The sequence below is a fragment of the Triticum aestivum genome, chromosome 1B, assembly GCF_018294505.1.
Source record: "Triticum aestivum cultivar Chinese Spring chromosome 1B, IWGSC CS RefSeq v2.1, whole genome shotgun sequence".
In the NCBI taxonomy this organism is placed as follows: Eukaryota; Viridiplantae; Streptophyta; class Magnoliopsida; order Poales; family Poaceae; genus Triticum; species Triticum aestivum.
The window spans coordinates 95159232-95174912 of NC_057795.1; the positions used below are offsets into that span (position 1 = coordinate 95159232).

At 45.6% G+C, this 15681-nt stretch overlaps 1 protein-coding gene and 1 long non-coding RNA gene across 4 annotated transcripts; one reads left to right on the forward strand and one right to left on the reverse strand.

Moving 5' to 3' along the window:
* Window positions 1–2664: 2664 nt before the first annotated feature.
* LOC123109787 (protein ALP1-like) lies at window positions 2665–6233 on the reverse strand. Of its 2 annotated transcripts, XM_044530412.1 has the most exons (5): window positions 6053–6212; window positions 5576–5614; window positions 4651–5419; window positions 4339–4577; window positions 3826–4267 (listed from the first exon to the last, which is right to left on the reverse strand). In XM_044530412.1, the coding sequence occupies exons 3-5, from the start codon at window positions 5210–5212 to the stop codon at window positions 4025–4027; spliced, it is 1044 nt and encodes a 347-aa protein (XP_044386347.1). In that variant the 5' UTR covers window positions 5213–5419; window positions 5576–5614; window positions 6053–6212; the 3' UTR covers window positions 3826–4024. The 2 variants fall into 2 exon arrangements, with proteins under 2 accessions (XP_044386348.1, XP_044386347.1); XM_044530413.1 differs by lacking the exons at window positions 3826–4267; window positions 4339–4577; window positions 4651–5419 and adding exons at window positions 2665–3316; window positions 3410–3740 and having other exon boundaries at window positions 6053–6233.
* Window positions 6234–6313: 80 nt separating this feature from the next.
* On the forward strand, window positions 6314–11079 carry LOC123109814 (uncharacterized). 2 transcript variants are annotated; one of them, XR_006453069.1, is made up of 4 exons: window positions 6314–7338; window positions 7421–8036; window positions 9080–9142; window positions 9717–11079. It is a non-coding gene; the product is annotated as an uncharacterized lncRNA (long non-coding RNA). The 2 variants fall into 2 exon arrangements; XR_006453063.1 differs by having other exon boundaries at window positions 6316–7338; window positions 9080–11079.
* The last annotated feature ends 4602 nt before the right edge of the window (window positions 11080–15681 follow it).

Genomic DNA, 15681 nt, shown 5'->3' on the forward strand with positions numbered 1-15681 from the left:
CACTATGGGATTATTGCCAAACCTCTCACTGAACTTCTCAAGAAGGGGATGCCATTTGTGTGGACCAGTGTCACTGAAGAAGCCTTTATGGTACTCAAACAAGCCCTGATATCTGCTCCAGTATTGGTTGTGCCAGATTTTTCAAAACCATTTACTGTAGAAACAGATGCATGTGACTATGGCATTGGAGTTGTTCTAATGCAACAGGGACACCCATTGGCATTTGTTAGCAAGGCTTTGGGGCCCAAGAACAGAGGTTTATCAGTATATGAGAAAGAATACCTGGCTATTCTATTGGTTGTAGATCAGTGGAGATCATATTTGCAGATGCAACAGTTCATTATCAAGACTGACCACAAGAGTTTGGCACACTTGCAGGATCAGAGATTGCATACCCCATGGCAACATAAATGTTTAACTAAGTTACTGGGCTTAAACTACACCATTCAGTATAAACAAGGGAACACCAATGCTGCTGATGATGCACTTTCCAGGAGACCTCCTGATGGAACAGCTCTTTTCCAGATTTCTTGTGCACAACCTACATGGTTGCTGGAAATTGTTAAGAGCTACACTGGTGATCCTAAAATACAAGACATTTTGCAACAACTAGCCATAGATCCTGCATCTAAGCCACAGTTCTCTCTGCACCAAGGTCTCCTTCGTTACAAGAACAGTATATGGGTTGGGCCTGATGCTGAGCTGCACCTCAAGATTTTTACAGCCTTTCATGCTAGTCCAGTTGGGGGGCATTCTGGTTTCCCAGTCACATACAAAAGAATTATCTCCCTCTTTAGGAGGCAAGGAATGAAAAACTTCATCAAAACTCAAGTCCAGTCCTGTTTGGTGTGCCAGCAAGCTAAACCAGAGAGAATTCAATACCCTGGATTGCTATCTCCTCTGCCAGTACCTTCCAAAGCTTGGACACAGTGTCCATGGATTTTATCTCAGGTCTCCCTACATCCTTCCAGTACAACTGCATACTAGTGGTGATTGACAAGTTCTCTAAATATGGCCATCTCATTCCTCTCTCACACCCCTTCAATGCTCAGAAAGTGGCTGAAGTTTTTATAGATAATGTGTACAAGTTACATGGTATGCCCAGGCTCATAATATGTGACAGAGATCCCATTTTCACTAGCACATTCTGGCAACTGCTTATATCGAGAACTAGAGCAGAACTAAACATGAGTACAGCATATTACCCGGAGACTGACGGCCAAACTGAAAGAGTAAATCAGCAAATTGAGTGTTTCTTGCGATGTTTCATTAGTGCCCATCATACTAAGTGGAGCAAATGGCTGTCGCTTTGTGAATTCTGGTACAATACCAACTGGCATTCTGCACTGAACAGATCACCTTTCGAAATCATTTATGGACAGACCCCGTGGTTTTTTGGGATATCTGCTTCTGATACAATTTCTCTCGTCGATATCCAATCATGGTTGGACTCCCGACAGTTGATGATTGCTTCAGTCAAATAGCATCTGTTGCGTGTCCAGCAGAGAATGAAACATCAGGCAGACAAGAGACGAACTGAACGAGTTTTTGCTGTCAACGATCTAGTGTTCCTCAAATTGCAACCATACGTGCAATCATCAGTTGTCAGAAGAGCCAACCATAAGCTTTCATTCAAGTATTTTGGTCCTTACAAGATACTCGACAAAATTGGAGATGTTGCCTACCGACTGGAGCTGCCTCCTGACAGTCGCATACACCCAGTGTTTCACGTGTCTCACCTCAAAAAGTTCATTCCGCCAACGACTCGGGTGCAAACACAGTTACCTTCTCCTACAGCCAGTTTGCAAGTGCCTGTTCAGGTTCTGGATCGTCGCGCTCGTCAATCTGGCCGCAAAACAGTGATGCAAGGTTTAATTCTTTGGAATGACAGTACACCAGCCACTGCTACTTGGGAAGACTTGGACTCGTTGAAGCAAGAATTTCCGTGCGCTCTGGCTTGGGGACAAGCCGGTTCACAAGGAGAGGGGGATGTCAGTGTCGCCAAGACAAGGACTGAACCACTGGTTCAGTCGAAGCGAGCTATTGCCGATCAGCGGACTGTAGCGGATCCGGCAACGGAAGATGGCGCGGTGGAATTCAATCAAGGAGATGGGCCGGCCCGGCGGCCCAAGCGAGCGACCAACCCACCGCGCTGGCTCGGCGACTACAGCCTGGCCCGTTAACTGAGCTAACGGTCACTCATTTAAATAGAGATCGATCTCATCCTGTAATAGCTGGCTAGGAACGGAATGACGGCTGTGGCCGGTGTAATCGGATAGCTGTGTGGGTGGTTGGGCGGATAGCTACCGAAACTTTTCCCCAATTCAAATTCGAATCCCTCGCTGTGTTCGGATGTCTGTATTCGATACCTCTGTATTGAATTGGTTTCATTTCCAATTCGGAGAGGAAACTGTAATGGACATGAATACAAATTCACGTGTTCGGTTGCTCATGGAATTGGGCCATGGAATCTCAATACCAAATCATGTTCGGATGACATACTATGGAATTGCATATGCTTTGTGTTTTATGCATCAAATCAAATCTGTACAATTTGTGAGTATAATTGAATTATTATATAGCAATAAAAATGAACAAATATATATTCTAGATAGAAAGGCATGACGACACCAAATAATATTCACACATGAATAGGAACAGTGATAAATTTCTAACAACAACAACAATAATTATGCGAACAGAGTGCAAATTTTTAACCAGAGCACATACAACAACACGTAGTTCGGATATGTAGTTTCCAAATTCTCAACAACAACAACACATAGTTCTAAATTTAACATCACCGCACTAGTTCAAATAGGTTCAAGTAGTTAAACAAGACAAGCTAAAAAGCAACATTTGAATAAATTTAAGGCAACACTAACAGCCAGGCCTTCCTCATTTCCATGGGCAACTCCATTAGAGCTTCAAACAAACGCTCATTAAGAATCAGCTTCCCATATGATCGCAACATGTCTGGCTCTGCCAAGTCTGGTATCAACTAAAGTGCAGCAAGAATTGCAGCAGGAGTGGTAGCTTTTGGCAGTGGAAGTGGATCAGTTGTCTTCAAAGCATCCTTGAAAGTAGCCCTCATTTCTCCAATCATGCACATAATGGACTCACCTGTTCGTTGCCTCTTTGGTGCCACTTCTGGAGAGATTTCTATTGGTTCTGCTTCTGGATCTGCAGTAGTCTCAGCACCAGTCATCGCACCTTCACCATTGGCATGATCTTTTGAATATATGATAGATATGGACTCCCAATGCTTCACTACTTTGGTCTTGTAGGAAGCTAATCCTTTCTCTTTCTTATTAGCCTGCAAAATACACACAAGCGAAGAGTAAAGTTGCTGTCCTGTTATGTGACATACTAAAAAGGTAAACATGAATGTGCATATTATGATGGTTACCTCCACATATTTGATCCAGACATCATCACTATCCATTGATAGCTTATGATTCACCCAATCCCACCCAAAACCACTTTGGGAAAGTATCTTGGTAATGACTTCATAGTACCTGTCGAAAGTTCTAAGCCTTCCCAAAATGTTGTCCTTTGTGATATTCTTGTTGCACTTCTCCTTCACATTCCTTATGGCTGCACAATACACATGTGGTTTCCATCCATTTTGTGAATGGTCGCCATTGTTGTGATGATCAACAAGCACCTCAAGCAGTGCACCATCCATCTCATCATCCCATGTGGTGTAATTCCTCCTTACAACTCCTTCAGCCATGGTGCTACAAACAAAAAAAAATATGCACAAAGGAAAACAGCATGTTGGATCAAGATTATGCATAAATAAATGGTACATGAAAGTGAAAATTTTAGAGAAACACTATCATATATATGGGAAGGTGATGCATGTACAACACAAGGCATCATCACAGCCACCTATGCTATCACACAAAAGATATCCAGCAAGCGACTGCACAAAATGAGACCACCATCATCTAGATACTACACAAAATGAGGCCACCATCATCAAGCTACTACACAAAATGAGACTACCATCATCAAGCTACTACATCTCTAGTTCTGCATGCCTCACAAGGTACTCAGCATACATGTCATCTGCAAAGTTTTGCCTAAAGTTGGTCCATTCATTTGTGACTTCAACAGATGTAATTAAGTTAGCGTCATCCCCCGTCTCAAGTTCCAAATCATCTAGTTCATGGTCAACTTCTGGAAGCAATAGATCATCCATCACATGTTGCCTATCCCTTGCAAAGTTGTGTAACACACAACACGCATTAATAATTCGAATCTGCACAAAATTAGATTCACAATCAGCATGTCATCACTATCCATAAGTAACATCACTTTAACTTTTTTTACCTGGTCCTTTATATCAAAGAAAGATTGAACTCTTAGTATGGCCCATTTTTTCTTCCACAACCCGAAAGTTCTCTCCACAACATTTCTAGCACGAGAATGACGCAAGTTATAGAGCTCTTTAGAAGTTTGGGGCTGTTGTTGACTTGCAACCCACTCTTTCAAGTGGTACCGAGTCGATCGGAATGGAGCAAGAAAGCCCGGCCCATTGGTGTAGCCAGCATCCACTAAGTAATACTTTCCTATGGTGGAGCAATTAAAATTAGCTAACAATTACATGGGGAAGAAAATAAATGTCAAGAGAAATAATCATACCATGCGGTACAACAAATGCATCTTGACGATTATTTCTCATTGCATCACGCAACACTCTCGAGTCAGATGAAGATCCCTCCCAGCCAGGTAGAACATAAAGAAATTTCATGTTCCAGTCAACCACACCTAGCATGTTAGTGGTGATTGCTTGCTTTCTGTTCCTATACCTTCCTTGGTCAGATGGAACAACAGAAACATCAACATGACACCCATCTAGTGCTCCCAATGCATTGCCAAACCACTTCCATTTGTAATCATCCGGAGGCTCGACAGATGGATTGGGAAGCTTGATAAACTCCCCACTTAGGGAAAGTATGGCTGTTAACACGGAAGAGAAGTGCCTACTGATAGTGTCTAATGAATGCTTGTAAGTGCCCCGCAGGATCCTCATTTTAATACCATGTCCAACAACCAATAAAAACATAGCAACCTTTTCTTCTACAGTCACATATATGCTATCAATGAGACCACACTTCTCGCGTAACATCGTGCACAAAGCATGAAAGTTTCTTTTTGTTAGTCGCAACTCATCATAGCAAGTGATTTCTGACCCATTGTACATTTCCTTCAGCAAATACTTCCGAAGACCATATCGCTGCTCTTCATCACTAAAGCAGCCCAAACTCTTCGGTGCCCTCTGCGTACTAAGATACGTAGCCCAAGACACACTGACTCAACATACATGGCTGTCATAATAATCCTTTTTCTCTTTCTTCTTTTGTTTTCTTCGGTAATGGAAGCAATCAATTCCAGATGAGACATGATACAACTACAGTTATACACATCATGTCAATTTTTAGTCACATAACCATGCATCATTCAATCAATATGACTAGCACAAAATCTCAATCAACATGACTAGCATAAGATCTCAATCAGCATGACTAGCACACAACTTTTAGTCACATAACCATGCAGCTCATACCTTAACTCAGCCTCCCGGGGTTCCACTTATCAGCAACACCTACAAAAAATGAACATGGGCTTTAATAATTCATTGGAGCAGAACAAGGGAAGAACAGAACATGTTGGACATGGACAGCAGGGGAAGAACAGAACAACTGAAAAGAAAGAAGGGGGTACAGGGGAGTGGAATAAGAAGATGGAAGAGGAAGGGGAAGAAGATGGCAGAGGATAAGGGGATGAAGAAGATAGGCAGGATGGAGGGCTTGCGCCGGAGCAAGATGGCCGGGATGGAAGGCGCTCCGGCCAGCGAGCTGGAAGGGATGGAGGCCGCGCCGACGAGCGACACAGGCCAGATCCAGGGCTGCGCCGGCTCGGGCGGCAGAGGAAGGAGCGCTGCAGGGGAGGGAAAAGGGCAGCAGCCGCGGGGGCTTGAAGCTCCGCCGCCGCCGGAGAGAGGAGGGGGAGGAGGTCCATGGCGGGGGGTGAGGATGAATACCTGCGCCGTCGGTGGCTCCAGCCGTCTCGCGCGGGGAGGAAAGGGGCAGGTCGGGAGCGAGCCTGTCTCCAAACGTTATCTTTTGCGGGACTAGGTCAATTCGAGTGAAATCGGAGGCAAAGAGCTTTGTATCGCGGGAGGGCTGCGCGCGTGGATGAAATTTCGGCTCTGTATTGGACCCGTTTTCGTTCCCTCGATTCAGTATACATCCAAACGCCTGAATTGGCAGGTAGCCAATACCATATCCAATTCGAAGGCCCTAATTCAGACATCCGAACGCAGTGTAAATTCTCCCCCGATCTAGCGAGTTGCTTACACGCCTCCTCCCTCCCTGCCGGCGCGCCGCCTCCTCCCTTCCCTCTGGCCTGCCGCCTCCTTCCTCCCCTGCCCGCTCGCCGCCGCCGATGGCCCGCCCCAACCAATCACTGCCGCCCGCCGCGCCCGCCGCCCCCAACCACCGGTCGCCATGCAACTCTCTCCTCCAGTCGCCGTGCGCCTCCCAACCCCGGTCGTCGCGCGCCTCCTACCCCGGCCGTCGCGCGCCTCCGACCCCACCCGTCGCTCGCCTCCGGCCACTGGCCGCCGCACGCCTCCCTCCACCCGGCTCCCTGTGCTGCTATGGAGTCCGTCCTGGCTGATCTGCTCTGGCCGTTCAACTTTGTGTCTTCCGACCGCTTGGCCGGCGGAGCTTGACGAAGAGCACCCCGGTCTCGCTTGTGTGTGGAGTTCTGAGCATCTTCTACTGCTGTGTTCTGCTCTCGTCTATTTTCAACTGAATGCGCTGCCATGTGTGGATTTACTCTCGACTCGCCGGGGTGGAGCTCCTCTGCCTCTAGCTGTCGATCCATAGTTCATTGTCAGTACAGGCTCCGTAGCTGCCCAGTACATGTTGGGGGACATTTCTGGAATCACGTATCCTTCTTGCAGCTGTAATTTTGATTGCATAGCAGTGAAGTTTTGATTCACAGCAGTACAATTTAGTCCCAGCTGCCATGATTCTGCAAACCATTGTGCTACCAAAAAGATGGTTCTTTGTTGCAACAAATTGTGGGGAAATGCAGTGAAATAGGGCCAGTACAAGCAGACGGTGCTTTGTTCTGTAGGCTGCCACTCTTCTGCCTGTCTGGTAACAGCGGCGAGAGACGAACACCATGCGCACACCCATGTGACATGAAGTGGAGGCATCACTATGGCCGCGTACAGAGTGTTGGGACTGCAACAATTCCCAAGGTCCAAAGCGTACAGGATGTGCTTGTGAGCTGTGATGTTCTGAACTTGTGATATATGTATGCATGTATGCTTTGTTTTGTGATGGATCACATATAGATCAATTCTTTTTCTTCTACTGAAAATCAATATGTTCTGCAGCTGCGGCGGTGAGAGGCAGACCCGTTCATGTTACTCCATCTCCCAAGCTAAGTTTTCTGCTGTTTTTGATGTTATTCCTAAAAGAAAATCATTTATACATGGCCAATGTGAATGTGCAGTCTGGTGTACTGCAAAAGAACAGTCATGTGTGTGGTTAATTAGCTGAGCATGCAGGGCTTGTTTGAGCTTTAGGTGGAGAACTAGTTGGATACTACGGTTTTTGGAAAATCAAGTTCTTTCTTTACATGATTTACAAACTCACATTGCATTCTCCTGTTGCTTTACTCTTCCATCTCATATTGCTTCATTCTATAAGATTGAGTTATCTAAAAGAGTTTTTGTTCCTGCTATCTACAAAGATACATTCTTTTAACTGAAAAATGATGTATCTGGCGGCCACCACTCCTTGGAACTTTTCTTCCATCTGCTTCTACGCAGACCATGGTGCTTCACTTTGTTCTTATCTTTTTTATTTTGTGCAGCCAGTCAGTGCTTCTTCTTGATCTCCCGACCACCAGTGCCGCTTCTTTCGGGCCTTCTGCTCATGGCGCTCGAGCTGTCTGTACATTTTTTCCTCAGTTCTAAATTCTAGAGCGTCAGTCCAACTACATATCAGGTATACAATGTTGCCTCGATTTTCTGTATGCTTGTATGTACAAAGTATGGTACAGTTTCTGCCAACTCTGAATGCCAGTGGCGGAGCTAGACAAATGACTAAGGGGGCCATGGCGTGTGTGGAGGGCTGGTTTCTTCACAAACTACATTTCTCTCAATTTGTGACACAAATTCAGAATTTCTTCACAACAAATCCAAGAGCTGGGGGGGGGGGGGGGGGGGGGGGGCATGGCCCCTGCAGTAATACACATAGCTCCACCAATGCTGCATTAGCCATTTTTATTTTTAACACATACATCTAGCTTGCTGATAGACAAATAGGGCCACCGCTCTGCAACACAACGGCCACCACGGCTGTCGCCTATACCAGATTTATGCACTGCTATCGCTCCATTGTCGCGTACAGGCAGTTCAACGCTGCAACCACAGGTCGTTCAATATCTCTGCCCCTCCGCTCCTTCTGGTTGCCTATCATCCCGGTGTGGCCAGGGCGTTGGGTTCGCCGCCACTGCGACCAGCAGTCCAACCTGGTCGCCCTAGGCCGTTCACCGTCGCAGCTACTAGGCCGATTGTGTCAAGCCTCCTGCCACTGCTGGTGGGGCTCCATCGCCGTGCCGCCCATACCATTCACCGCTGCCACACCGGGTTGTTCAACAACACAACCCAAAGCAGTTCGACGCCGCGGCTTGGGAGGCACACACTTCGCCCCTCCATCCCAGGGAAGCAGTACATCTCCTTGTGCGCGAGCAGTCCGTTGCCGATGTACACTGCTGCTATAAGCTCCTTGGCAACTGCTCCAATATATCCAGCGCCGTCCCCAGTCCAGTGCCCCTAGTAGGCCTTTGCCTCTGGCTGCCAGTGCAGCTCACGGCTCCTGTACTCCTCCAGCATGTGCACGGTTGCTACTATCTTCTGCTTTCTCTCTCTCTCTCTCTCTTGCATGATGTTGTTGCTCCTCTCAAATCTCTCTAGCTCTATTAATTCATGATTTTGCCTCATCTCTGAATTGTTGTGGTGACGCTGAGGTTTTGTTGTCACCCACAGGATCCCCTACCTCCATGTCCACATTCAGATGTGCTGCAAGTTCAATTGTTTCAGTTCGAGCAGGTGCACAAAACACAATGTTCTAGTCCGTACCGTCCACATGTGCTGCAAGTTCAATTGTTTCAGTTTGAACATTTGCTTCCCTAGTCATTTGTTTGTTGCTAAAATGTTGGAGTCATACTTCTCATTCTTGCATGAATTTTTATATACCATCGTGTTTATTTCTAAATGCCAGTCATTTTTGTTGTTGTCAGGTGTTTGCTTAAATACCTAGACAAAGATCTATTTTATTTCAGTTCAAATTCTAGTTTTAGTTCAGTGCAAATCTTATTTTAAGTTCAGTACAATTTCTTATTTTAGTGTGAGCAATCCTTCAAATTTCTTGCCTTATATTACTGCTCATCCATCATATCTTTGTGTACTCTTTCTTGATGTCAGTACACAGAACAAAAAAAATTACATCAAATTGACAATGTTTAATCTCTTCTATGTCAGCATAGGCTACATGTATACAACATTTAATCTCTAGTAGTAGTAGTAGTTTTTCTATGTAAAGGAGCAGCGGAACTCCAGTAATTTGTGAGAATATCACTTTGGATACATGAGTGCAGGATTAATACATTGTTAACTATTGCAGGTAGGTCAGACCTTAGAAGCCACTTGCAGCCGCACTTGCCGGCACCCGCGACACGCCACCCCACCGCCCCCAAGGCATGCCGTCCCACGTCCCACAGTCCGCTGGGCGCGGCGTCCTCCCGAAATAAAATGAATGGTCAATTTGAATTTAAAACCATGATTAGTTTGAATTAAAAAAATGAATTATCATTTTAAATTAGACAGAATAATCAGTTTGGATAAAAATTTGTTTTGGATTAAAAAAATAATCAGTTCAAATTAAAAACAATGACCGGTTCGAATTAAAAAACATTTTGAATTTAAAACAATGATATGTTCAAATTAAAAACAAGAAAACTGGTTTCAAAAAATAGAAACATAGAAGTCTGAATTAAAAAATGATCAGTTTAGTGTTTTGGAAAAGATTTTAATGCAAAATCTAGTAAGTTCAAAATAAAAAAAGATCCCATTTGAAGCATTTCAAAAGTTTGAAAAAAGATTTTTGCTCAATTCCAACAAACGTTCAATCTCTTTAGGTGGAGCAGTTCGGAGGGTCAGAAAAAATGGTGTTAAAAAATTTAACTTCACGAAAAAATTATTGTTTAACTTCACAATGAGCTGCCAGATTATATTTGAAAAAAAACACAAAAAAGTATAGTGCATCTTTCCCCTCCAATATGTATAGTGTGTTGTAGTCAGTATGCTGAAGATGAAGTTTCTTGTCAAACTTTTCCAGTTAATATGACGAGTTAGTATTGTGGTACTCCGTTGCAAGAAATACCATGCCAAATGTATGCAAGTATAGAAGTTGCACACAAACAGAAGTTTGTTTTAGTGAGAAAAATGCATACTGTCTTCTATAACTCATTTCACTTCATGGTTTCTTCACCTGTTTGTTGTTTCCTATTTATCCTAATTCCTAAATGGTCTACTCAACTTCAGCGCCATGCTCAGTCCAAACCTGTGGCTTCAGGGTGGCCGAGTTCATCGCGACCATCAGTTTGGAGACGTGCCTCACTCGCCGTGTCATTTTTCTGGCCGGACCCCATGGCTTCATGGTGAACACAGTCCAACCCCGGAGCACAACCAGAGCTTATGTCAGTATGAACTTTGATTGTGATGGTACTACAAACTACTGGTACTCACCTTTTATACAATTCACATGGGTTGTGCCCCTATTACCAACTGCGGTACAAAAATGCACTGTGTTCACCATTTTATTTTAGTTTGTCAGTTTATAGTACTTTAAAGAGAGGAGGTAAAAGTGAACCATTCGGTTTTGTATTATAAAAAGTGTTAATGTGAGAAACTTGAAAAACATCTTGTTTAATAAGTTCTACTTGTTCTGTGTTTAGTATTTATTGAGCTAAAAATGGTATGGTTCATACATTCTCGTCGATCTGGTTGTAGTCGTCTTTGTTTTTGTGAGTTTCCTGATGCAAATTTTGTGGTCAGTCCAAATGGGAGAAGGTGATCCGTCCAAAGTGTAATTTTGTGATGTTGATGTACAAGTTCTAGAACTGATCCGTACAAACAAAAACGTTGGTCTGTTTTACAAAGGAAAAATGGTTGAATTAAAAATATTGATCAGTATAAGTTAAAAATGTTGGTCCGTTTGGAATAAAAGAAATGATAGAAATTCAACTTGTAAAAATTCAAGCAAAAAGAAACCCCATGCAATTCAAATGGGAAAAGTACAAGTCGTAAAATAAGAAAAGTCCAAAACATCATTGTAAAAAAATGTTTAGTTCAAAAAATATATTTTCTTTTTGAAAAAGATATCATTCAGTTCCATGATATAAACCATGCAAGTACAGGGGCGATGAATAAACCGTTGAAAACTTACGAGCAAAAATATTACCCAAAACAGAGCAAAGTCTAGTCAGTGAAAACACGCTTAGTACAAACCCATGCAAACATAAGTTCAAGTACTCTTTTTTTAGAACCTTTCAGTACAAACGCACACGTAGATCAGTCCAAGTACTATATTTTTTCTGACGGAAAAATAACACGACGGGTCTCACCGTAAAACAAATTACTCTTCAAAAGTTGCAAATTTGAGAAAACGTTCAACATGACTAAGTTTCGTACTTTCAATATCTTTCCAACCGTATATTATTTGCCTCATTTCAACAAACTTTTTATAAAAACCGTGTTCGAAATTAAATTTGACTGTATTCAAATTCGTTTTTAAACCGTAAGGAATTAGAAAAACATTTTAATATGAAAAAATTGTGCATTTTCCATATCCTTCCAACACCGTATCATTTGCATCAATCCGACAAACAGTTTGCAAAAAATCACGAAAATACATTTCGCCCTGAATTTCACCATTTTCCAAATTACTTTTAAATCGTATAGAATTAGAAAAAACAATAGATATATGGAAGATGCGGATTTTCACCAGCTTTCCAAGGCCATCTTATTTGCTCAATTCTGAAATTCTGTTTGAAAACTGAGTCCAACATACAATTCACGTTTTCGGTTTTGAAAAAATCGATTTTTTTCAAACTGTTCTTAAACCATAATGATTTTGCAAAAACGTTCAATATAATTGAAATATAGTTGTCAAGAGCTTTCCAATGATATATTACACGCTCCGTTCCGACAAAAAGATTGTAAAAAAAAATTTGAACTAAAGAAGACGATCAGTTAAACAAAACTGAAAGCATGAGTTCAACCGCTCGGAAATTATCAGTACAACCGCCTAAAACCGTCAGTTCAAGTAGGGTAACAGAATAATATTCTGTTTCACGAAACAGAATAGCCGAGGGAGGAGCAGCCAAGGAGTGCGCCCCAAGTAGGCCAAATCCTACTTGGGGTCTTCCCCAATTCGCCCCCCCCCCCCTCGTGACGCCCGGATAATTAAGCTACAGTAATTCCCTGCTAATGATGCCATGTCATCATTATTACACTTAATAAACTCGCGATGTTTCAAACCCACCCTTTATTCAAAATTCAAAATCAAGTCAAACTCAAAAGTTTTCAAATGTCTAAAATAAAATGTTCATCATGTGGCAAATTTTCATTTGTTAATATTCGTGGTGAACTAACATTTTCTGCAAAGTGATTTAATGCCCTAATCTAAATAAAACAGAAAAATATATATATATATATATATATATAAGTAAATAAATTTTAAAATAAAAAGGCCCCTCCACTTGGCTGACTAGCCCAGCTCCACCGTGCCCCCTGGGCCTTGGCCCACCTGGTTGACCCAAGCAGACCTGTTCCCCCGTCCCGCGTCGCTACAGGGCGTTGTTGCCACCGCACCTCCTCGCCGGAGACGCCTCGGCAGGATAAGGACCCCCGCCTCCTCGGTCCTCCCCCCTGCCCCCCCCCCCCCCCCCCCCCCCCCCCCCCTACACGCTAGATCCACCTCTCCCTCTCCCCTCTCACTCGCTCTCCCTCTCGACCCTGAGCTCGCAGCCGCACCGCCATCACCGAGTCACCGTCGATGTCGCACACCGGAGACACCCCATGCCACCGGAGCCTATCCAGGAGACGCGCCGCTCCATCTCCTTCATCTACAACACTGGATCTGCGTCGGGGAGCTCCTACAGCACCATCATCGCCCTGTTCCCCACCGCCTCGGCCGTCGTCGAACTGCGGCGGACACCACCGCTCCGGCGCCATCCCCGGCCTCCTGAGACCTCCCTGGAGCCCGCTGTGAGCACCACGACCAATTCCCTATCATCCCTCCGATTTTGACGCCGTAGACTGCCGCCCGCACCTTCCCGAGGCCGCGCCCGGTGCTCCTGCGCGCAAGCGCTCGCCCCTGGGCCGCGTCCAGACGCACCCCATCCCCCTTCGCGCCCCGGCTAGGCCCCGGCCCCGCGCGAGGCCTCGCCCCTTCCCGCTTGCGTCACTTCACTTTTGTCGCCGCGCCTCCTGCTTTGGCCGCGCGCGCCCGCCGTCGTCCGCTAGGACGCTCCCCTGCTGCAGCTGCCGCCATGTTGCATCCGCCGCAGACTACTGCTGCTACCTGGCTACCTTCCCGCTCCCGCCGGTGCTCCCCGTCGCTGGCCGCTGGCGCCCTGAGACCGGCGCGCCCGTGTACAGAGCCAGAGGCCGGCTGGCTCTCTGTATTAGGGGCCGGCCCTGTTAGATTTGTTAGAGATAGGTTAGTTGTTAATTAGTGTATTAGGATTAGCCTAATACTCCCTCCGTCCGGAAATACTTGTCATTGAAATAGATGTATATAGATGCATTTTAGTTCTAGATACATTCATTTTGATGACAAGTATTTTCGAACGGAGGGAGTACCTCACAAGTGGACCCACTGTTAGTTTAAATAAAAACAAATTTAAAATCAAAGTCTAAGACAATGACATGCGGGCCCTTATTGTTGGGGAACGTTGCAGAAAATTAAATTTTTTCCTACGGTTTCACCAAGATCCATCTATGAGTTCATCTAAGCAACGAGTCAAGGGAGTGAGTTTGCATCTACATACCACTTGTAGATCGAGTGCGGAAGCGTTCAAGGGGATGGTGATGATGGAGTCGTACTCGTCGTGATTCGGATCACCGATGACCAAGTGCTGAACGGACATCACCTTCGCGTTCAACACACGTACGGGACGGACGACGTCTCCTCCGTCTTGATCCAGCAAGGAGGAAGGAGAGGATGAGGAAGACAACTCCAATGGCAGCACGACGGCGTGGTGCAGTTGGTGCAGCAGTATTCCGACAGGGCTTCGCCAAGCACGTACGGAGGAGGAGAGGTGTTGGGGAGGGGAGGGGCTGCGCCTTGGCTTGTGTTGTTGCAGCCCTCCCCTCACCCCTCTATATATAGGAGGAGAGGGGCAAGGGGGCCGGCCCTCTAGGGGAAACCCTAGAGGGGGGCGGCGGCCAAAGGGAGAGGGAAAAGGGGTGGCTTGCCCCCCAAGCTAGGGGGGCGCCCCCTTTAGGGTTTCCCCTCCCCTTGCCCTAGCCGCATGGGCCTAGGTGGGGAGGCGCGCCCAGCCCACTAGGGGCTGGCTCCCTCTCCCACACAGCCCATGTGGCCCCCCCGGGAGGGGTGGCCCCACCCGGTGGACCCCCGGAACCCTTCCGGTGGCCCCGGTACAATACCGGTATGCCACCGAAACTTTCCGGTGTCCGTTTAACCACTTTCCTTATATAAATCTTTACCTCCGGACCATTCCGGAACTCCTCGTGACGTCCGGGATCTCATCCGGGACTCCGAACAACATTCGGTAATCACATACTTGTCTTCCTGATAACCCTAGCGTCACCGAACCTTAAGTGTGTAGACCCTACGGGTTCGGGAGACATGCAGACATGACCGAGACGACCTCAGGTCAATAACCAACAGCGGGATCTGGATACCCATGTTGGCTCCCACATGCTCCTCGATGTTGTCATCGGATGAACCACGATGTCGAGGATTCGATCAAACCCCGTATGCAATTCCCTTTGTCAATCGGTACGTTACATGCCCGAGACTCGATCGTCGGTATCCCAATACCTCGTTCAGTCTCGTTACCGGCAAGTCACTTTACTCGTACCGTAATGCATGATCCCGTGACCAGACACTTGGCCACCTTGAGCTCATTATGATGATGCACTACCGAGTGGGCCCAGTGATACCTCTCCGTAACACGGAGTGACAAATCCCAGTCTCGATCCGTGTCAACCCAACAGACACTTTCGGAGATACCTGTAATGCACCTTTATAGTCACCCAGTTACGTTGTGACGTTTGGTACACCCAAAGCACTCTTACGGTATCCGGGAGTTACACGATCTCATGGTCTAAGGAAGAGATACTTGACATTGGAAAAGCTCTAGCAAACGAACTAACCGACCTTTGTGCTATGCTTAGGATTGGGTCTTGTCCATCACATCATTCTCCTAATGATGTGATCCCGTTATCAACGACATCCAATGTCCATAGCCAGGAAACCATGACTATCTGTTGATCACAACGAGCTAGTCAACTAGAGGCTCACTAGGGACATATTGTGGTCTATGTATTCACACGTG